This window comes from Paramormyrops kingsleyae, chromosome 16, assembly GCF_048594095.1.
Source record: "Paramormyrops kingsleyae isolate MSU_618 chromosome 16, PKINGS_0.4, whole genome shotgun sequence".
NCBI classification, from domain to species: Eukaryota; Metazoa; Chordata; class Actinopteri; order Osteoglossiformes; family Mormyridae; genus Paramormyrops; species Paramormyrops kingsleyae.
Window position 1 is genome coordinate 25,469,219 of NC_132812.1, and position 21,903 is coordinate 25,491,121.

General features: G+C 47.3%; 4 protein-coding genes across 9 annotated transcripts; all 4 read left to right on the forward strand.

The window, feature by feature from the left end:
- Window positions 1-2,092: 2,092 nt before the first annotated feature.
- On the forward strand, window positions 2,093-13,297 carry LOC140578707 (uncharacterized). The gene is made up of 12 exons (XM_072700530.1): window positions 2,093-2,470; window positions 2,765-2,869; window positions 10,766-10,912; window positions 11,123-11,206; window positions 11,249-11,659; window positions 11,729-11,847; window positions 12,113-12,216; window positions 12,298-12,475; window positions 12,544-12,661; window positions 12,736-12,827; window positions 12,896-12,969; window positions 13,044-13,297. The coding sequence occupies exons 1-12, from the start codon at window positions 2,147-2,149 to the stop codon at window positions 13,136-13,138; spliced, it is 1,851 nt and encodes a 616-aa protein (XP_072556631.1). The 5' UTR covers window positions 2,093-2,146; the 3' UTR covers window positions 13,139-13,297.
- Window positions 3,059-4,897, forward strand: LOC140578596 (zona pellucida sperm-binding protein 3-like). Its single transcript, XM_072700184.1, has 8 exons — window positions 3,059-3,079; window positions 3,329-3,447; window positions 3,713-3,816; window positions 3,898-3,971; window positions 4,052-4,261; window positions 4,336-4,427; window positions 4,496-4,569; window positions 4,644-4,897. Exons 1-8 carry the CDS (start codon window positions 3,059-3,061, stop codon window positions 4,736-4,738), a joined length of 789 nt encoding a protein of 262 aa, XP_072556285.1. The 3' UTR covers window positions 4,739-4,897.
- A 5,536-nt stretch (window positions 13,298-18,833) lies between the features above and the next one.
- Window positions 18,834-21,048, forward strand: LOC140578705 (uncharacterized). Of its 6 annotated transcripts, none has more exons than XM_072700525.1 (5): window positions 18,834-19,419; window positions 19,588-20,208; window positions 20,278-20,396; window positions 20,662-20,765; window positions 20,847-21,048. In XM_072700525.1, exons 1-5 carry the CDS (start codon window positions 18,886-18,888, stop codon window positions 21,026-21,028), a joined length of 1,560 nt encoding a protein of 519 aa, XP_072556626.1. In that variant the 5' UTR covers window positions 18,834-18,885; the 3' UTR covers window positions 21,029-21,048. The 6 variants fall into 6 exon arrangements, with proteins under 6 accessions (XP_072556626.1, XP_072556627.1, XP_072556625.1 ...); XM_072700526.1 differs by having other exon boundaries at window positions 18,834-19,377; XM_072700524.1 differs by having other exon boundaries at window positions 18,834-19,335; window positions 19,462-20,208.
- LOC140578706 (zona pellucida sperm-binding protein 3-like) lies at window positions 21,049-21,702 on the forward strand. The gene is made up of 4 exons (XM_072700529.1): window positions 21,049-21,210; window positions 21,285-21,376; window positions 21,445-21,518; window positions 21,593-21,702. The coding sequence occupies exons 1-4, from the start codon at window positions 21,049-21,051 to the stop codon at window positions 21,685-21,687; spliced, it is 423 nt and encodes a 140-aa protein (XP_072556630.1). The 3' UTR covers window positions 21,688-21,702.
- Window positions 21,703-21,903: the final 201 nt, after the last annotated feature.

The window sequence follows — 21,903 nt, forward strand, 5'->3', positions numbered from 1 at the left end:
TACAATGTCTGTTGTTTTGTATTGTTTACAAAATTGTTCGTCATTTGTGTGGTGACACACGCCCAAACACACGCAGTGTTTGTGAACTCTTACTTCAAAACAGAATCTTGTTAAAATTCAGCTGATGTAAATACTTTAATCTAACATAAGCTTGTTTTGTTACTCATTCTATTAACAGGCCAATGACAGTATATTCCAGGAAAAAAAAGCTAATGAGTAATAAAAATAAAATAAAAAATACGACAGAAGGAGCCTGTATTAGAAAAGCAGAGGGAGAGAGAAATGGCAGCCCGCTTTTTAAGAGACAGTACCAACACCACACATCTATTATCCATTTAATTTCCTGACTGATCTTGCAGCTGGATCCATCACACCTGAAGTGTGCAGAAACGTTGTCTTTGCTATTTTAGTAGTAAACTCAGAATACAGGCAATCCTGGGGTTAAGAACGGCGGTACTTTTTGCAGTTTAAAGTCCGACACGTTTACAAAACAGAAGGATACTCCGGGTTTATACACATTACAACTTTTTGGCCTCAAAACATGCTTCTCATTAATACGGTATACTATGGCTGTGCGATATGGCATAAAATTCATATTGCGGTATAATTTGAACCATAGACGGTAGAGAGTATATATTGCGGTAGGACTATATTTTGATCTGTAAATTTCAATATAACTGTTTTTGAAAGTGTAACATACGTATATCCATAGCAAAGGCGTTGCAGCAGGAAGTTGTATAATAAACTGTTAATACATTTCAAAGTAGACGTGAACGTAGAATATTTATTGTGCAAATCTGCAATTATAGAAAAAATATGAAAACATTTCAAGTAACTTCCCTGGTTTTATCTTATATTAAAAACACAGGTTGGTTTTGTAACCAAAAGCTACAAAACTAATACAATTAGACTAGTGTCATAACTCCATCTATATTAGAATGACCATCTCTCCCATAAAGGTCCTGCCAGGCAGAGTCCTGCACGGGTTCGAGTACCCGCAAATTTTTATGAAATGAGAGAAAAATATACTGTGTCGGATCGGATGCAGGAGAACGCGGATCTAAATTGCGGTTTTCAAAACATCATGTGCCAAAAAAAAAAAACCCTAGGGCTATATTTTAATGACACACAAAAAAAATCATTGCATTTAAGGTGAAAAAACGTAAAATCCATATCAGTATATACCTGCACGCGCATTCCCAGAAATCTCTCCCACTTTCATTTTCAAAAGCGCGCGCGATCTCCTGCAGCTGTTCGAAATGGATGCTGAGGAGTTGAAAAGAAAACTAGCAAGTGGGGAGTTTAAAGTTGTAGCCAATACCTCCACTAAAATCAAGTCCGATGTGTGGGAGAATTTCGGAGTTATCTCAGATAACGACAACAACTCTTTTGACGTCTTGGGGGTATTCCATGAAGCAGGCTTAAGGGAAAGTCTGACTTATTTCGACAAGTCAGTCTTACTTAAGTGAGAGTTCCGTTCCATCAACGTGACCCAACACTCGGCGCCATAACCCTCAATAAGTCATCGCTTCATTCATTATCGATGCACCGACTACAGGGAACATTTTCGTTGTGAGGTTTGGTAGATACGTGTAATCAGTAGCGCCCCTAGAGGAACCTCCTAACATAGCAGGTGGGCTCATACTTCAGCACTCCCTCTAAAGTGACGAGAGACGCTTTTCCTCTCCTTACGCTCGAATTAACAATTAACAACGACCCTGCTGACCAGTCAGAATGAAATAGGATTATGGAAAATAATAATAAAGGCGGCGGGGTCTGGGGTTGTAGATATGCCCACATTACAATATGTACCAAATATAATTGTTGGCCATGTGCAGTCATGTGCCAGGAAGTCAATATTATTTAAAGCCAAAAAAAACACCAGTAAAATCTCAGTGTATGTGTGCTGTGGGCTATTACAGCATGAGAGCACCAAACTGATAACTGCTGGGAAAAAAGTAACTGTTGGTAGAAAAATGTATTTCAGTCGTTAGAGCCCAAGCAGTGTTTGATTAACCCTGCATGGTGAGGATTCCATACTGACGAATCAGAACAGGCCTGGCAGGTGTAGAGGATTTCAGCAACTACAATATAGTCTGCAAGCAAAGCAGCCAAATCAGTGTGCTTTGCTCCCAGCTCTGAAACAATGGCAGTGCATGAGAGGGTTATAGTACTGCTTCTTTTATTAGGTTGTAGCTGTAAAGCTCAACTGAAGCCTGGATTTCAAGTGAAGACCCCTCAGGTGCCAGCAGGTTATCAGAATGGATTAGGGGCTCCCCAGGTGGTGGCAGCCAGTTATCAGGTTGGCGTAGGTGGTCCCAAGGTGGCTTCGACCGGCTTCCAGGTTGGCGTAGGGGCTCCCCAGGTAGCTTCGACCGGCTATCAGGTTGGCGTAGTTGCTCCCCAGGTGGCTTCGACCGGCTTCCAGGTTGGTGTAGGTGGTCCCCAGGTGGCTTCGACCGGCTATCAGGTTGGTGCAGGGGCTCCCCAGGTGGCTTCGACCGGCTATCAGGTTGGTGCAGGTGGTCCCAAGGTGTCGGCAACCGGCTATCAGGTTGGTGTAGGTGGTCCCAAGGTCGCTTCGACCGGCTTCCAGGTTGGTGTAGGTGCTCGCCAGGTGGCTTCGACCGGCTTCCAGGTTGGTGTAGGGGCTCCCCAGGTAGCGTCGACTGGCTATCAGGTTGGTGTAGGTGCTCCCCAGGTGGCTTCGACCGGCTATCAGGTTGGCGCAGGGGCTCCCCAGGTGGCTTTGACTGGCTATCAGGTTGGCGCAGGGGCTCCCCAGGTGGCTTCGACCGGCTATCAGGTTGGCGCAGGTGGTCCCAAGGTGTTGGCGACCGGCTATCAGGTTGGCGTAGGCGCTCCCCAGGTGGCTTCGACCGGCTATCAGGTTGGCGCAGGTGGTCCCAAGGTGTTGGCGACCAGCTATCAGGTTGGCGTAGGGGCTCCCCAGGTAGCTTCGACCGGCTATCAGGTTGGCGTAGGGGCTCCCCAGGTGGCGGCGACTGGCTATCTGGGCAAGCAAGTGGCTCCTGCTCTGGTTAAATCTGTGACTGGAATGCAAGTGAGCCCTGATAGTGTGAGTGTTGTATGTGGGGAGGATTCTGTTGTGGTGCTTGTGCAACCAATCCTCCTTGGTAATGGTCAGCCAATCAATGCATCAGACATCACCTTCGGTGGCTGCGCACCCATTGGGCAGGATGCTTCCGGCACAGTGAAGTTTCAATCTGCACTGCAGGCCTGTGGAAGTACACTGACGGTATGAGGGCTTCCTTCTGCTGGTTGCTGTGTTGGCTATGCTAGTGCTAATCATGTTCATCTTCTCCAGATGACTGCTGATGCCCTGGTCTACAGCTTTGCATTGGTCTACACACCCAGGGGTATTAATGGCCTCCCCATTGTGAGGACCAATGGTGCTATGGTTGGCATTGAGTGTCACTATTTGAGGTGAGGATGCCCCATATGCTTTGGTGCTTCCTAGCCATAGGAGCCATTCATTCTAGTGACTGTACCAAATGGGTAGTGGTGGCTTAATGGTTAGGGAAAATCACTTGTAACTGATTGCAGGTTTGAGTCCCTGACCAGGAAGGCACTACTCCCTGGGTGCTGAACTAGCTGCCCCCTGCATGTCATGATACATATGGGTTAAATGCAGAGGACCATTTCTTTGGTGTCAATGACCACTGATCTCTAAATCATGCTTGCTCCTTAGGAAACAAAATGTGAGCAGCAATGCCCTGGTGCCAACCTGGGTCCCCTACTATGCCACAATGGCTGCTGAGGCACAACTGAGCTTCTCACTGAGGCTGATGGATGGTAGGCAAGGGATTCATGCAGCATACAGTATTTGGCTTTGCTCTGTGGGCTTGTCCTCAAGTGCATGTGCCCTCTGTACAGATGCATGGCAGAATGAGAGGGCCTCCAATGTGTACTTCCTGGGAAGTGTCCTGAACATCGAAGCCTCTGTCCTTGTGGGCAACAGTCAGCCCCTGCGTGTCTTTGTGGACAGCTGTGTGGCCACCTTGGTCCCTGATGTGTCCTCTGTCCCTAGCTATGCCTTTGTGCAGAACTCTGGGTGAGTAACATTGTATGGTTGTGTATGAGGCCACTTGGGCAATGCTGCTTGACATGCCTGGCCTTCAGGTGCCTGACTGATGCCAAGGTGACAGGATCCCGCTCCCAGTTCCTGCCCAGAAAGCAGGATGACAAGCTGCAGCTTCAGCTGGATGCTTTTAGGTTCTCTCAAGATGGCAGGAGCTCAGTGAGTACAGGCACTCATGCAGGATTTCCATGCTTAAATGAACTGGCAGCTAGCATGCTTTTGTTGTCCCCTAGATGTTCATTACTTGCAGCCTGAGAGCAACAGTGGCTTCTGTGCCTGTGGATTCCCAACACAAGGCTTGTTCCTTCTCTCTTGCTGCCAACAGGTCAGTGGCTGCAGCATTATGATGCTGGATGAGTTGAGCTGCTAAACAATTGCTATTCCCCATTGCAGGTGGATGTCTGTGGATGGGAATGACCAGGTGTGTGGCTGCTGTGACACCAGCTGTGGACTTGCAGGTGTAGCAGGTATGCTTGGCTCTGCCCAGAAGATGCTCTGGTGGCTTGTGTCTGTGACTGAGGCACCCTTCTTGCCCCTGCAGGTGCTCAAGGCACAGGTGTTCTGGGTCCCATTGCTATCCAACAGGGTCCTCCCATGGGTAGTCAGCCTGGACAGCTGTATATGCTGAAGGGATAGGTACCTACTGCCCTAATGTACCAAGCTGTGCATGGTACCAGGATGGAAGGAGCCAATTAACTTGCCTGCTGTGATCTGTGCTGCTTCCCTCTCTGGCAGCTGTGCTGGAGACCAAGGGCACTGTCTTGTGACTGAATAAAGCACTAGTAGTATTTGAAATGGTGCAGTTGTCTGCTTTATTTCTTGGCTCCCAAGTACACTTCTGGACTGCCTAGGAATTCCCACTGCTTGCTGCCTGTGGATTTCATGACTGGAAAGGGACCCTGTGGGAAAGCCATACCCTTAGGTGGAAGGTGTTGGTGGTTCCTTCACCAAGGAAGCCATTTCAGGGAAGGTTCCCCCTGTATGGGGATCAGGGCCTGGAACCAACAGACAAGGCTAGTCAGAAGTGAATGCTGATTCCCTCAGTCTGTTCTGGGGAGTGGCTGATGGCCTCCCTTCAATGTGGTGATCTCTAGCACCACAGCCTGGTTTGGCATCACCTTTGTAACATGCAAGTGCTTCTTCTGAATAGAAGGTTATAGGATTGATTTCAACAATGGTAGGGACTAGGGGTCATACAGTGCTACTGATAAATGAAATGCAGAATACCCATCCAGTATCAGCAACTGGTTCACACTAACAGTAGGTGAGGGTATTAACCTTAGCACTGGTTTCCACCAGTGCTTAATTTTTAAATCAGTGCTACAGCTTGGAACAAACCAACGGAGTATGAAGTGGAGTGCACTGACAATGCACTAAGAATTAAACATGTACCTGCAATTCCTATCTTCACTTGTTACATCAAAGTGAAAGACACTCTATTACACATTGATTTGTGTCTAGTAATTTTTTTCAGTGTATGTGCTGTAGTGTTTCCCTTTCAAACGATTCATAAGGGAATTGTGCAATAAAATCCTCTTACAATAAATACTGTTTACATTTACAGCAAACTACAGTGGTCACATTTAGCAAGAACTGGTGCTAATGATTCCTCTGATCGAAAGAATCTGTCATTAAGTATTCAATCTGGTTGTCAATTTCTAGTGTTTTTATCAACACTACAGATACTCCCCGGTGGCACGATGGTCTGTCTTATTTTGACTTTACGATGAGTAAATGTTTTTCACTTTCAGTATGTTATTCAATAACTTAAATGACATTCAACATTTTATAAAATAGGATTTGTTTATTTTACCCAATTGTAGGCTAATGTAAGTGTTCAGAGCATGTTTGTAAGGTAGGCAAGGCTATAATGTTTGGTGTATTGTATTAAAATGCATTTTTACAATATTTTTGCCTTACAGGTTTATCGTAACCTGGCGACACATTCTTAGATGTCCGATTTGTTAAATATTGTGTTCAAAGCATTTTTAAAGGTAGGCTAGGCTATTATGTTTGGTGTACTGTATTAACATACATTTTTGCCTTATGATTGGTTTATCGGAATGTAACCCCATCGTAACCTGGGGACAGGATATATTTCCTAAATATTCATCCATCCATCCATCCTCCAACGCTTATCCGAGGTTGGGTCGCAGGGGCAGCAGTCTAAGCAGGGAGACCCAGACTTCCCTCTCCCCGGCCACTTCATCCAGCTCCTCTGGGGGAATCCCGAGGCGTTCCAAAGGCAGCCGAGAGACATAGACTCTCCAGCGTGCCCTGGGTCTTCCCGGGGCCTCCTCCCAGTGGGACATGCCCAGAACTCCTCACCAGGGAGGCGTCCAGGAGGCATCCTAAGCAGATGCCCGAGCCACCTCATCTGGCTCCTCTCGATGCGGAGGAGCAGCGGCTCTACTCTGAGTCCCTCCCGAATGACCGAGCTCCTCACCCTATCTCTAAGGGAGAGAGCAGCCACCCTGCGGAGGAAACTCATTTCGGCCGCTTGTATTCGTGATCTCGTTCTTTCGGTCACTACCCATAGCTCATGACTATAGGTGCGGGTAGGAATGTAGATTGACTGGTAAAATGAGAGCTTTGCCTTGTGGCTCAGCTCCTTCTTCACCATGACAGACCGATGCAGCGCCCGCATCACTGCTGACGCTGCACCCATCCGCCAGTTGATCTCCCGTTCCATCCTTCCCTCACTCATGAAAAAGACCCCAAGATACTTAAACTCCTCCACTTGGGGGAGGACCCCCTCCCCGACCCGAAGAGAGCATTCTACCCTTTTCCGGCTGAGGACCATGGTCTCGGATTTGGAGGTGCCGATTCTCATCCCAGCCGCTTCACACTCGGCTGCTAACTGCTCCAGTGAGAGCCGAAGGTCACGGTCCGATGAAGCCAACAGAAGCACATCATCTGCAAAAAGCAGAGACCTAATCCTATGGTCACCAAACCGGACACCCCCAATGCCCTGGCTACGCCTAGAAATTCTGTCCTTAAAAGCTATGAACAGAATTGCTGACAAAGGGCAGTCCTGGCAGAGTCCAAACCTCACCGGAAACGAGTCTGACTTACTTGCAGGAAGTGTCGATCAACAGTAAGAGCAAAAGGGTGATTTAGCCGTGGTTGTCTTTTCACTACCTAGGTAGTATAATTGTTCTTTCCTTATGCTTTTATACAGTTACAGTTACAGACACTCCACCTCACTCCACTTGTATTTGCCCAAAAAAAGAGACACAAAATACAATAAACAAATTTAAGGATACCACTAGGGCTGTCGCAATATAATCACAATAATATGGCACACACGTAATAATCACCAGGGCTTTATATGATGGCCGTAAACATTTGTCTGGGCGCCCGCTTTTTGGTACTATACAGATGTTTATTAACCCCCGCAACTTGGTAAGCAGATTAGTAGTACGCCTAAAATATTGAGAGGCATATTGTGACGCCCAAAAGTTAGTAACTTGTACATTCAGTGTACTCTTATTTTTAATAAATTTAGTTAGTGGAGCATACCACATGTGACTGTTTTAGTAAATCTGGGAAGCGAATTATAAGCACTGAAGTGGCGGTGAAGAAAGGGACAGCTCAACAGCCTCAACATCTTTCGGAAGAGGAGATATTGTAGATAAACAAGGAAAAAATACATGTGTTGTGGAGGTACTTTTTACAGTTTAAAGTCCAACATGGTGGCATGGTGGTACAGTGGTTAGTGCTACTGCTTCTGCTTCACACCAAGAAGGTCCTGGGTTCAGTCCTAGGTCCTTTCTTTGTGGAGTTCATACACTCTGAAATTAAATGTATGAGTTATGGCTCACAAGCACAAGGCATAATCCTTGGTGGAATGATCCCACTCACATTCATTCTACAATCTGGCTTCAATTCACCATTTCCATCAGGATCACAAATTTTCTCTAAAATATTCATATGCATGGGGCAGTGTTTCTGTAAGGGTACGCAAATTCTACCGTCAGGTTTGGTTCTATAGATCGCAATGTTTGCATGGGAAGTTGCATACGCCTTTTTCAGGACCGTTTTGTGCGTACGCAATGGCTAGCCCCTGGTGATTATTGCACGCGCATCATATGATCACGATTATATTGCCACCGCCCTATAGATACCAAGATAATATTATCGTGATTTCTTTTAGCCACGATAATCATGTTATGGAAATCTGATATCGGGACAGCCCTAGCACAGAACAAATTGGCCCAGAACCCCCCTTAAACACGCACAGTACTCCCACATCATGTGGAGGGATATGTCCATACTCATAGCGATGCCCTCAGGCCCTGGGATGTGAAATGTCAGTGACGTGCACAAACCACGGACAATACCTTTGAAAAACTCTGGTTGGCAAAAGACTGCAGAGACATTGCCAGATATAACTTGGTTAATTAGCAGCTTCGTGGCAGCAGTCTCGCACTGGCAAAGGTCCTCCAGCTGTTGAAGTTTACACATAGCATGTTTTTTGTAACGTAGTGATTAGACATTACATAGGATGAATTGGCCCAAAGACTATTGTGTGCCAACAGCCTATTATTCTAACAATACATGAGTATAAAGTAGTTTGGGATTCAATGTGAAAAAGCAAAAGAGTGAAATTTCAAAGTGGGGTGTCCTTTTAATCTGACCTGCCCTGTGCGGAAGTGGAATATCATCGCTGTCTGATGAAAACTGCGTATGTTCACTTTTTGACGATTGAGACTTTTTATTATAGATGGTATACGCTCATTCTCCGTGTACTGATAGCACATGACATCTAATTGACTAATGAAAACATGTTTTTATTAAGTCATCTACTTTTTATAACAAACTAGTATTTGTTTGTTATAGTAAACAACTGTGTTTAAGATTGTCGTTTTCATGGATTACTTGACTAATTTTAGCAACTTAACGTTGATATCTAGAGAACTAGCTAAGTAGCATCATTGCTAACTGGGAATATAACGTGAGATTAGCCTGTGTCTTATTGACACTGACATACCTGCTTCACTGACAACAGCCCACGTTAAGTCCATTAAAGACATTAAACCGTTCATTGACGGCTGGCTGTATAAAGATACATTTCGATATGCCGTGCAAATGGTGCTCATTTACTTGTTTTAGGATTAATCTATAAAGTCATGTGTTTTGTCACATACCAGAAAAAATGGATTTTGGGGAGACAGGTATTTTAATAGGACAGGGACAATCCTGTTATGGACCAGAAGTGCGGCACGTCAGTCCACGCTGGTGCAACTCATTTAAATAAGGATGCAGCGTCTGCAATGTATGGAAATAACACAATATGGGTTTTACTGTTTTGGCTTGTAGAGCATTTACATCGCTGCGGTAGATTCACTCCCGCGACTCACAAAATTAAGAATATAAAACAATATGAAACTGCAGAATACAGTATACTCTTCTTGCTCATATAACTCAGTATATACCCTAAACTGAACCGATCACAGAGATCTAATCCCATTTTCAAGGATAAATTACATTGTGAACACCTTGCAATCACTATGAGATAGTGGGCAACACGAACAAACACTCAAATATAAACGTAAATGCTCGAATACCGGCCTTTCACCCGCGTCCATGGTGCTTCGCCATAACGCAACATTCGGAAATGTACGTAGATATTCACTAAATGTAACACGCTTTATCATCTACCCAACACTCGGCGCCATAACCCTCAATAAGTCATCGCTTCATTCATTATCGATGCACCGACTACAGGGAACATTTTCGTTGTGAGGTTTGGTAGATACGTGTAATCAGTAGCGCCCCTAGAGGAACCTCCTAACATAGCAGGTGGGCTCATACTTCAGCACTCCCTCTAAAGTGACGAGAGACGCTTTTCCTCTCCTTACGCTCGAATTAACAATTAACAACGACCCTGCTGACCAGTCAGAATGAAATAGGATTATGGAAAATAATAATAAAGGCGGCGGGGTCTGGGGTTGTAGATATGCCCACATTACAATATGTACCAAATATAATTGTTGGCCATGTGCAGTCATGTGCCAGGAAGTCAATATTATTTAAAGCCAAAAAAAACACCAGTAAAATCTCAGTGTATGTGTGCTGTGGGCTATTACAGCATGAGAGCACCAAACTGATAACTGCTGGGAAAAAAGTAACTGTTGGTAGAAAAATGTATTTCAGTCGTTAGAGCCCAAGCAGTGTTTGATTAACCCTGCATGGTGAGGATTCCATACTGACGAATCAGAACAGGCCTGGCAGGTGTAGAGGATTTCAGCAACTACAATATAGTCTGCAAGCAAAGCAGCCAAATCAGTGTGCTTTGCTCCCAGCTCTGAAACAATGGCAGTGCATGAGAGGGTTATAGTGCTGCTTCTTTTATTAGGTTGTAGCTGTAAAGCTCAACTGAAGCCTGGATTTCAAGTGAAGACCCCTCAGGTGCCAGCAGGTTATCAGAATGGATTAGGGGCTCCCCAGGTGGTGGCAGCCAGTTATCAGGTTGGCGTAGGTGGTCCCAAGGTGGCTTCGACCGGCTTCCAGGTTGGCGTAGGGGCTCCCCAGGTAGCTTCGACCGGCTATCAGGTTGGCGTAGTTGCTCCCCAGGTGGCTTCGACCGGCTTCCAGGTTGGTGTAGGTGGTCCCCAGGTGGCTTCGACCGGCTTCCAGGTTGGTGTAGGTGGTCCCCAGGTGGCTTCGACCGGCTATCAGGTTGGCGTAGGTGCTCCCCAGGTGGCTTCGACCGGCTATCAGGTTGGCGCAGGTGGTCCCAAGGTGTTGGCGACCGGCTATCAGGTTGGTGCAGGGGCTCCCCAGGTGGCCTCGACCGGCTATCAGGTTGGCGCAGGTGGTCCCAAGGTGTCAGCGACCGGCTATCAGGTTGGTGTAGGTGGTCCCAAGGTCGCTTCGACCGGCTATCAGGTTGGCGTAGGTGCTCCCCAGGTAGCTTCGACCGGCTATCAGGTTGGCGTAGGTGCTCCCCAGGTGGCTTCGACCGGCTATCAGGTTGGTGTAGGTGGTCCCAAGGTCGCTTCGACCGGCTATCAGGTTGGCGTAGGTGCTCCCCAGGTGGCTTCGACCGGCTATCAGGTTGGTGTAGGTGGTCCCAAGGTCGCTTCGACCGGCTATCAGGTTGGCGTAGGTGGTCCCATGGTCGCTTCGACCGGCTATCAGGTTGGCGTAGGGGCTCCCCAGGTAGCTTCGACCGGCTATCAGGTTGGCGTAGGTGGTCCCAAGGTAGCTTCGACCGGCTATCAGGTTGGCGCAGGTGGTCCCAAGGTGTTGGCGACCGGCTATCAGGTTGGCGTAGGGGCTCCCCAGGTGGCGGCGACTGGCTATCTGGGCAAGCAAGTGGCTCCTGCTCTGGTTAAATCTGTGACTGGAATGCAAGTGAGCCCTGATAGTGTGAGTGTTGTATGTGGGGAGGATTCTGTTGTGGTGCTTGTGCAACCAATCCTCCTTGGTAATGGTCAGCCAATCAATGCATCAGACATCACCTTCGGTGGCTGCGCACCCATTGGGCAGGATGCTTCCGGCACAGTGAAGTTTCAATCTGCACTGCAGGCCTGTGGAAGTACACTGACGGTATGAGGGCTTCCTTCTGCTGGTTGCTGTGTTGGCTATGCTAGTGCTAATCATGTTCATCTTCTCCAGATGACTGCTGATGCCCTGGTCTACAGCTTTGCATTGGTCTACACACCCAGGGGTATTAATGGCCTCCCCATTGTGAGGACCAATGGTGCTATGGTTGGCATTGAGTGTCACTATTTGAGGTGAGGATGCCCCATATGCTTTGGTGCTTCCTAGCCATAGGAGCCATTCATTCTAGTGACTGTACCAAATGGGTAGTGGTGGCTTAATGGTTAGGGAAAATCACTTGTAACTGATTGCAGGTTTGAGTCCCTGACCAGGAAGGCACTACTCCCTGGGTGCTGAACTAGCTGCCCCCTGCATGTCATGATACATATGGGTTAAATGCAGAGGACCATTTCTTTGGTGTCAATGACCACTGATCTCTAAATCATGCTTGCTCCTTAGGAAACAAAATGTGAGCAGCAATGCCCTGGTGCCAACCTGGGTCCCCTACTATGCCACAATGGCTGCTGAGGCACAACTGAGCTTCTCACTGAGGCTGATGGATGGTAGGCAAGGGATTCATGCAGCATACAGTATTTGGCTTTGCTCTGTGGGCTTGTCCTCAAGTGCATGTGCCCTCTGTACAGATGCATGGCAGAATGAGAGGGCCTCCAATGTGTACTTCCTGGGAAGTGTCCTGAACATCGAAGCCTCTGTCCTTGTGGGCAACAGTCAGCCCCTGCGTGTCTTTGTGGACAGCTGTGTGGCCACCTTGGTCCCTGATGTGTCCTCTGTCCCTAGCTATGCCTTTGTGCAGAACTCTGGGTGAGTAACATTGTATGGTTGTGTATGAGGCCACTTGGGCAATGCTGCTTGACATGCCTGGCCTTCAGGTGCCTGACTGATGCCAAGGTGACAGGATCCCGCTCCCAGTTCCTGCCCAGAAAGCAGGATGACAAGCTGCAGCTTCAGCTGGATGCTTTTAGGTTCTCTCAAGATGGCAGGAGCTCAGTGAGTACAGGCACTCATGCAGGATTTCCATGCTTAAATGAACTGGCAGCTAGCATGCTTTTGTTGTCCCCTAGATGTTCATTACTTGCAGCCTGAGAGCAACAGTGGCTTCTGTGCCTGTGGATTCCCAACACAAGGCTTGTTCCTTCTCTCTTGCTGCCAACAGGTCAGTGGCTGCAGCATTATGATGCTGGATGAGTTGAGCTGCTAAACAATTGCTATTCCCCATTGCAGGTGGATGTCTGTGGATGGGAATGACCAGGTGTGTGGCTGCTGTGACACCAGCTGTGGACTTGCAGGTGTAGCAGGTATGCTTGCATCTGCCCAGAAGATGCTCTGGTGGCTTGTGTCTGTGACTGAGGCACCCTTCTTGCCCCTGCAGGTGCTCAAGGCACAGGTGTTCTGGGTCCCATTGCTATCCAACAGGGTCCTCCCATGGGTAGTCAGCCTGGACAGCTGTATATGCTGAAGGGATAGGTACCTACTGCCCTAATGTACCAAGCTGTGCATGGTACCAGGATGGAAGGAGCCAATTAACTTGCCTGCTGTGATCTGTGCTGCTTCCCTCTCTGGCAGCTGTGCTGGAGACCAAGGGCACTGTCTTGTGACTGAATAAAGCACTAGTAGTATTTGAAATGGTGCAGTTGTCTGCTTTATTTCTTGGCTCCCAAGTACACTTCTGGACTGCCTAGGAATTCCCACTGCTTGCTGCCTGTGGATTTCATGACTGGAAAGGGACCCTGTGGGAAAGCCATACCCTTAGGTGGAAGGTGTTGGTGGTTCCTTCACCAAGGAAGCCATTTCAGGGAAGGTTCCCCCTGTATGGGGATCAGGGCCTGGAACCAACAGACAAGGCTAGTCAGAAGTGAATGCTGATTCCCTCAGTCTGTTCTGGGGAGTGGCTGATGGCCTCCCTTCAATGTGGTGATCTCTAGCACCACAGCCTGGTTTGGCATCACCTTTGTAACATGCAAGTGCTTCTTCTGAATAGAAGGTTATAGGATTGATTTCAACAATGGTAGGGACTAGGGGTCATACAGTGCTACTGATAAATGAAATGCAGAATACCCATCCAGTATCAGCAACTGGTTCACACTAACAGTAGGTGAGGGTATTAACCTTAGCACTGGTTTCCACCAGTGCTTAATTTTTAAATCAGTGCTACAGCTTGGAACAAACCAACGGAGTATGAAGTGGAGTGCACTGACAATGCACTAAGAATTAAACATGTACCTGCAATTCCTATCTTCACTTGTTACATCAAAGTGAAAGACACTCTATTACACATTGATTTGTGTCTAGTAATTTTTTTCAGTGTATGTGCTGTAGTGTTTCCCTTTCAAACGATTCATAAGGGAATTGTGCAATAAAATCCTCTTACAATAAATACTGTTTACATTTACAGCAAACTACAGTGGTCACATTTAGCAAGAACTGGTGCTAATGATTCCTCTGATCGAAAGAATCTGTCATTAAGTATTCAATCTGGTTGTCAATTTCTAGTGTTTTTATCAACACTACAGATACTCCCCGGTGGCACGATGGTCTGTCATATTTTGACTTTACGATGAGTAAATGTTTTTCACTTTCAGTATGTTATTCAATAACTTAAATGACATTCAACATTTTATAAAATAGGATTTGTTTATTTTACCCAATTGTAGGCTAATGTAAGTGTTCAGAGCATGTTTGTAAGGTAGGCAAGGCTATAATGTTTGGTGTATTGTATTAAAATGCATTTTTACAATATTTTTGCCTTACAGGTTTATCGTAACCTGGCGACACATTCTTAGATGTCCGATTTGTTAAATATTGTGTTCAAAGCATTTTTAAAGGTAGGCTAGGCTATTATGTTTGGTGTACTGTATTAACATACATTTTTGCCTTATGATTGGTTTATCGGAATGTAACCCCATCGTAACCTGGGGACAGGATATATTTCCTAAATATTCATCCATCCATCCATCCTCCAACGCTTATCCGAGGTTGGGTCGCAGGGGCAGCAGTCTAAGCAGGGAGACCCAGACTTCCCTCTCCCCGGCCACTTCATCCAGCTCCTCTGGGGGAATCCCGAGGCGTTCCAAAGGCAGCCGAGAGACATAGACTCTCCAGCGTGCCCTGGGTCTTCCCGGGGCCTCCTCCCAGTGGGACATGCCCAGAACTCCTCACCAGGGAGGCGTCCAGGAGGCATCCTAAGCAGATGCCCGAGCCACCTCATCTGGCTCCTCTCGATGCGGAGGAGCAGCGGCTCTACTCTGAGTCCCTCCCGAATGACCGAGCTCCTCACCCTCTCTCTAAGGGAGAGAGCAGCCACCCTGCGGAGGAAACTCATTTCGGCCGCTTGTATTCGTGATCTCGTTCTTTCGGTCACTACCCATAGCTCATGACTATAGGTGCGGGTAGGAATGTAGATTGACTGGTAAAATGAGAGCTTTGCCTTGTGGCTCAGCTCCTTCTTCACCATGACAGACCGATGCAGCGCCCGCATCACTGCTGACGCTGCACCCATCCGCCAGTTGATCTCCCGTTCCATCCTTCCCTCACTCATGAAAAAGACCCCAAGATACTTAAACTCCTCCACTTGGGGGAGGACCCCCTCCCCGACCCGAAGAGAGCATTCTACCCTTTTCCGGCTGAGGACCATGGTCTCGGATTTGGAGGTGCCGATTCTCATCCCAGCCGCTTCACACTCGGCTGCTAACTGCTCCAGTGAGAGCCGAAGGTCACGGTCCGATGAAGCCAACAGAAGCACATCATCTGCAAAAAGCAGAGACCTAATCCTATGGTCACCAAACCGGACACCCCCAATGCCCTGGCTACGCCTAGAAATTCTGTCCTTAAAAGCTATGAACAGAATTGCTGACAAAGGGCAGTCCTGGCAGAGTCCAAACCTCACCGGAAACGAGTCTGACTTACTTGCAGGAAGTGTCGATCAACAGTAAGAGCAAAAGGGTGATTTAGCCGTGGTTGTCTTTTCACTACCTAGGTAGTATAATTGTTCTTTCCTTATGCTTTTATACAGTTACAGTTACAGACACTCCACCTCACTCCACTTGTATTTGCCCAAAAAAAGAGACACAAAATACAATAAACAAATTTAAGGATACCACTAGGGCTGTCGCAATATAATCACAATAATATGGCACACACGTAATAATCACCAGGGCTTTATATGATGGCCGTAAACATTTGTCTGGGCGCCCGCTTTTTGGTACTATACAGATGTTTATTAACCCCCACAACTTGGTAAGCAGATTAGTAGTACGTCTAAAATATTGAGAGGCATATTGTGACGCCCAAAAGTTAGTAACTTGTACATTCAGTGTACTCTTATTTTTAATAAATTTAGTTAGTGGAGCATACCACATGTGACTGTTTTAGTAAATCTGGGAAGCGAATTATAAGCACTGAAGTGGCGGTGAAGAAAGGGACAGCTCAACAGCCTCAACATCTTTCGGAAGAGGAGATATTGTAGATAAACAAGGAAAAAATACATGTGTTGTGGAGGTACTTTTTACAGTTTAAAGTCCAACATGGTGGCATGGTGGTACAGTGGTTAGTGCTACTGCTTCTGCTTCACACCAAGAAGGTCCTGGGTTCAGTCCTAGGTCCTTTCTTTGTGGAGTTCATACACTCTGAAATTAAATGTATGAGTTATGGCTCACAAGCACAAGGCATAATCCTTGGTGCAATGATCCCACTCACATTCATTCTACAATCTGGCTTCAATTCACCATTTCCATCAGGATCACAATTTTTCTCTAAAATATTCATATGTATGGGGCAGTGTTTCTGTAAGGGTACGCAAATTCTACCGTCAGGTTTGGTTCTATAGATCGCAATGTTTGCATGGGAAGTTGCATACGCCTTTTTCAGGACCGTTTTGTGCGTACGCAATGGCTAGCCCCTGGTGATTATTGCACGCGCATCATATGATCACGATTATATTGCCACCGCCCTATAGATACCAAGATAATATTATCGTGATTTCTTTTAGCCACGATAATCATGTTATGGAAATCTGATATCGGGACAGCCCTAGCACAGAACAAATTGGCCCAGAACCCCCCTTAAACACGCACAGTACTGCCACATCATGTGGAGGGATATGTCCATACTCATAGCGATGCCCTCAGGCCCTGGGATGTGAAATGTCAGTGACGTGCACAAACCACGGACAATACCTTTGAAAAACTCTGGTTGGCAAAAGACTGCAGAGACATTGCCAGATATAACTTGGTTAATTAGCAGTTTCATGGCAGCAGTCTCGCACTGGCAAAGGTCCTCCAGCTGTTGAAGTTTACACATAGCATGTTTTTTGTAACGTAGTGATTAGACATTACAAAGGATGAATTGGCCCAAAGACTATTGTGTGCCAACAGCCTATTATTCTAACAATACATGAGTATAAAGTAGTTTGGGATTCAATGTGAAAAAGCAAAAGAGTGAAATTTCAAAGTGGGGTGTCCTTTTAATCTGACCTGCCCTGTGCGGAAGTGGAATATCATCGCTGTCTGATGAAACCTGCGTATGTTCACTTTTTGACGATTGAGACTTTTTATTATAGATGGTATACGCTCATTCTCCGTGTACTGATAGCACATGACATCTAATTGACTAATGAAAACATGTTTTTATTAAGTCATCTACTTTTTATAACAAACTAGTATTTGTTTGTTATAGTAAACAACTGTGTTTATGATTGTCGTTAATTGTATGGATTACTTGACTAATTTTAGCAACTTAACGTTGATATCTAGAGAACTAGCTAAGTAGCATGATTGCTAACTGGGAATATAACGTGAGATTAGCCTGTGTCTTATTGACACTGACATACCTGCTTCACTGACAACAGCCCACGTTAAGTCCATTAAAGACATTAAACCGTTCATTGACGGCTGGCTGTATGAAGATACATTTCGATATGTCGTGCAAATGGTGCTCATTTACTTGTTTTAGGATTAATCTATAAAGTCATGTGTTTTGTCACATACCAGAAAAAATGGATTTTGGGGAGACAGGTATTTTAATAGGACAGGGACAATCCTGTTATGGACCAGAAGTGCGGCACGTCAGTCCACGCTGGTGCAACTCATTTAAATAAGGATGCAGCGTCTGCAATGTATGGAAATAACACAATATGGGTTTTACTGTTTTGGCTTGTAGAGCATTTACATCGCTGCGGTAGATTCACTCCCGCGACTCACAAAATTAAGAATATAAAACAATATGAAACTGCAGAATACAGTATACTCTTCTTGCTCATATAACTCAGTATATACCCTAAACTGAACCGATCACAGAGATCTAATCCCATTTTCAAGGATAAATTACATTGTGAACACCTTGCAATCACTATGAGATAGTGGGCAACACGAACAAACACTCAAATATAAACGTAAATGCTCGAATACCGGCCTTTCACCCGCGTCCATGGTGCTTCGCCATAACGCAACATTCGGAATTGTACGTAGATATTCACTAAATGTATTAGATCTAAGTTTAATCACAGCACCCGTTTGTAGCAGTTAGCTTTGTTCGCAAGACGACTAACACGCTTTATCATCTACCCAACACTCGGCGCCATAACCCTCAATAAGTCATCGCTTCATTCATTATCGATGCACCGACTACAGGGAACATTTTCGTTGTGAGGTTTGGTAGATACGTGTAATCAGTAGCGCCCCTAGAGGAACCTCCTAACATAGCAGGTGGGCTCATACTTCAGCACTCCCTCTAAAGTGACGAGAGACGCTTTTCCTCTCCTTACGCTCGAATTAACAATTAACAACGACCCTGCTGACCAGTCAGAATGAAATAGGATTATGGAAAATAATAATAAAAGCGGCGGGGTCTGGGGTTGTAGATATGCCCACATTACAATATGTACCAAATATAATTGTTGGCCATGTGCAGTCATGTGCCAGGAAGTCAATATTATTTAAAGCCAAAAAAAACACCAGTAAAATCTCAGTGTATGTGTGCTGTGGGCTATTACAGCATGAGAGCACCAAACTGATAACTGCTGGGAAAAAAGTAACTGTTGGTAGAAAAATGTATTTCAGTCGTTAGAGCCCAAGCAGTGTTTGATTAACCCTGCATGGTGAGGATTCCATACTGACGAATCAGAACAGGCCTGGCAGGTGTAGAGGATTTCAGCAACTACAATATAGTCTGCAAGCAAAGCAGCCAAATCAGTGTGCTTTGCTCCCAGCTCTGAAACAATGGCAGTGCATGAGAGGGTTATAGTGCTGCTTCTTTTATTAGGTTGTAGCTGTAAAGCTCAACTGAAGCCTGGATTTCAAGTGAAGACCCCTCAGGTGCCAGCAGGTTATCAGAATGGATTAGGGGCTCCCCAGGTGGTGGCAGCCAGTTATCAGGTTGGCGTAGGTGGTCCCAAGGTGGCTTCGACCGGCTTCCAGGTTGGCGTAGGGGCTCCCCAGGTAGCTTCGACCGGCTATCAGGTTGGCGTAGTTGCTCCCCAGGTGGCTTCGACCGGCTTCCAGGTTGGTGTAGGTGGTCCCCAGGTGGCTTCGACCGGCTTCCAGGTTGGTGTAGGTGGTCCCCAGGTGGCTTCGACCGGCTTCCAGGTTGGTGTAGGTGGTCCCCAGGTGGCTTCGACCGGCTATCAGGTTGGCGTAGGTGCTCCCCAGGTGGCTTCGACCGGCTATCAGGTTGGCGCAGGTGGTCCCAAGGTGTTGGCGACCGGCTATCAGGTTGGTGCAGGGGCTCCCCAGGTGGCCTCGACCGGCTATCAGGTTGGTGCAGGTGGTCCCAAGGTGTCAGCGACCGGCTATCAGGTTGGTGTAGGTGGTCCCAAGGTCGCTTCGACCGGCTATCAGGTTGGCGTAGGGGCTCCCCAGGTAGCGTCGACCGGCTATCAGGTTGGCGTAGGTGCTCCCCAGGTAGCTTCGACCGGCTATCAGGTTGGCGTAGGTGCTCCCCAGGTGGCTTCGACCGGCTATCAGGTTGGCGTAGGTGCTCCCCAGGTGGCTTCGACTGGCTATCAGGTTGGTGTAGGTGGTCCCAAGGTCGCTTCGACCGGCTATCAGGTTGCCGTAGGGGCTCCCCAGGTAGCGTCGACCGGCTATCAGGTTGGCGTAGGGGCTCCCCAGGTAGCTTCGACCGGCTATCAGGTTGGCGCAGGTGGTCCCAAGGTGTTGGCGACCGGCTATCAGGTTGGCGTAGGCGCTCCCCAGGTGGCTTTGACCGGCTATCAGGTTGGCGCAGGTGGTCCCAAGGTGTTGGCGACCGGCTATCAGGTTGGCGTAGGCGCTCCCCAGGTGGCGGCGACTGGCTATCTGGGCAAGCAAGTGGCTCCTGCTCTGGTTAAATCTGTGACTGGAATGCAAGTGAGCCCTGATAGTGTGAGTGTTGTATGTGGGGAGGATTCTGTTGTGGTGCTTGTGCAACCAATCCTCCTTGGTAATGGTCAGCCAATCAATGCATCAGACATCACCTTCGGTGGCTGCGCACCCATTGGGCAGGATGCTTCCGGCACAGTGAAGTTTCAATCTGCACTGCAGGCCTGTGGAAGTACACTGACGGTATGAGGGCTTCCTTCTGCTGGTTGCTGTGTTGGCTATGCTAGTGCTAATCATGTTCATCTTCTCCAGATGACTGCTGATGCCCTGGTCTACAGCTTTGCATTGGTCTACACACCCAGGGGTATTAATGGCCTCCCCATTGTGAGGACCAATGGTGCTATGGTTGGCATTGAGTGTCACTATTTGAGGTGAGGATGCCCCATATGCTTTGGTGCTTCCTAGCCATAGGAGCCATTCATTCTAGTGACTGTACCAAATGGGTAGTGGTGGCTTAATGGTTAGGGAAAATCACTGGTAACTGATTGCAGGTTTGAGTCCCTGACCAGGAAGGCACTACTCCCTGGGTGCTGAACTAGCTGCCCCCTGCATGTCATGATACATATGGGTTAAATGCAGAGGACCATTTCTTTGGTGTCAATGACCACTGATCTCTAAATCATGCTTGCTCCTTAGGAAACAAAATGTGAGCAGCAATGCCCTGGTGCCAACCTGGGTCCCCTACTATGCCACAATGGCTGCTGAGGCACAACTGAGCTTCTCACTGAGGCTGATGGATGGTAGGCAAGGGATTCATGCAGCATACAGTATTTGGCTTTGCTCTGTGGGCTTGTCCTCAAGTGCATGTGCCCTCTGTACAGATGCATGGCAGAATGAGAGGGCCTCCAATGTGTACTTCCTGGGAAGTGTCCTGAACATCGAAGCCTCTGTCCTTGTGGGCAACAGTCAGCCCCTGCGTGTCTTTGTGGACAGCTGTGTGGCCACCTTGGTCCCTGATGTGTCCTCTGTCCCTAGCTATGCCTTTGTGCAGAACTCTGGGTGAGTAACATTGTATGGTTGTGTATGAGGCCACTTGGGCAATGCTGCTTGACATGCCTGGCCTTCAGGTGCCTGACTGATGCCAAGGTGACAGGATCCCGCTCCCAGTTCCTGCCCAGAAAGCAGGATGACAAGCTGCAGCTTCAGCTGGATGCTTTTAGGTTCTCTCAAGATGGCAGGAGCTCAGTGAGTACAGGCACTCATGCAGGATTTCCATGCTTAAATGAACTGGCAGCTAGCATGCTTTTGTTGTCCCCTAGATGTTCATTACTTGCAGCCTGAGAGCAACAGTGGCTTCTGTGCCTGTGGATTCCCAACACAAGGCTTGTTCCTTCTCTCTTGCTGCCAACAGGTCAGTGGCTGCAGCATTATGATGCTGGATGAGTTGAGCTGCTAAACAATTGCTATTCCCCATTGCAGGTGGATGTCTGTGGATGGGAATGACCAGGTGTGTGGCTGCTGTGACACCAGCTGTGGACTTGCAGGTGTAGCAGGTATGCTTGGCTCTGCCCAGAAGATGCTCTGGTGGCTTGTGTCTGTGACTGAGGCACCCTTCTTGCCCCTGCAGGTGCTCAAGGCACAGGTGTTCTGGGTCCCATTGCTATCCAACAGGGTCCTCCCATGGGTAGTCAGCCTGGACAGCTGTATATGCTGAAGGGATAGGTACCTACTGCCCTAATGTACTAAGCTGTGCATGGTACCAGGATGGAAGGAGCCAATTAACTTGCCTGCTGTGATCTGTGCTGCTTCCCTCTCTGGCAGCTGTGCTGGAGACCAAAGGCACTGTCTTGTGACTGAATAAAGCACTAGTAGTATTTGAAATGGTGCAGTTGTCTGCTTTATTTCTTGGCTCCCAAGTACACTTCTGGACTGCCTAGG

Coding starts and splice junctions, on each gene's coding strand:
- LOC140578706 (XM_072700529.1), top strand. CDS start 21,049: ATGAGGCCACTTGGGCAATGCTGCTTGACATGCCTGGCCTTCAGGTGC. Junction 21,211..21,284: donor CTCAAGATGGCAGGAGCTCA/GTGAGTACAGGC, acceptor GTTGTCCCCTAG/ATGTTCATTACTTGCAGCCT. Junction 21,377..21,444: donor TTCTCTCTTGCTGCCAACAG/GTCAGTGGCTGC, acceptor TCCCCATTGCAG/GTGGATGTCTGTGGATGGGA.
- LOC140578707 (XM_072700530.1), top strand. CDS start 2,147: ATGGCAGTGCATGAGAGGGTTATAGTACTGCTTCTTTTATTAGGTTGT. Junction 2,870..10,765: donor TTGGCGTAGGCGCTCCCCAG/GTGGCTTCGACC, acceptor GGTGGTCCCCAG/GTGGCTTCGACCGGCTATCA. Junction 12,828..12,895: donor TTCTCTCTTGCTGCCAACAG/GTCAGTGGCTGC, acceptor TCCCCATTGCAG/GTGGATGTCTGTGGATGGGA.
- LOC140578705 (XM_072700523.1), top strand. CDS start 18,886: ATGGCAGTGCATGAGAGGGTTATAGTGCTGCTTCTTTTATTAGGTTGT. Junction 20,397..20,661: donor ATTGAGTGTCACTATTTGAG/GTGAGGATGCCC, acceptor CTTGCTCCTTAG/GAAACAAAATGTGAGCAGCA. Junction 20,766..20,846: donor CTCACTGAGGCTGATGGATG/GTAGGCAAGGGA, acceptor CCCTCTGTACAG/ATGCATGGCAGAATGAGAGG.
- LOC140578596 (XM_072700184.1), top strand. CDS start 3,059: ATGCAAGTGAGCCCTGATAGT. Junction 3,080..3,328: donor TGCAAGTGAGCCCTGATAGT/GTGAGTGTTGTA, acceptor CATCTTCTCCAG/ATGACTGCTGATGCCCTGGT. Junction 3,817..3,897: donor CTCACTGAGGCTGATGGATG/GTAGGCAAGGGA, acceptor CCCTCTGTACAG/ATGCATGGCAGAATGAGAGG.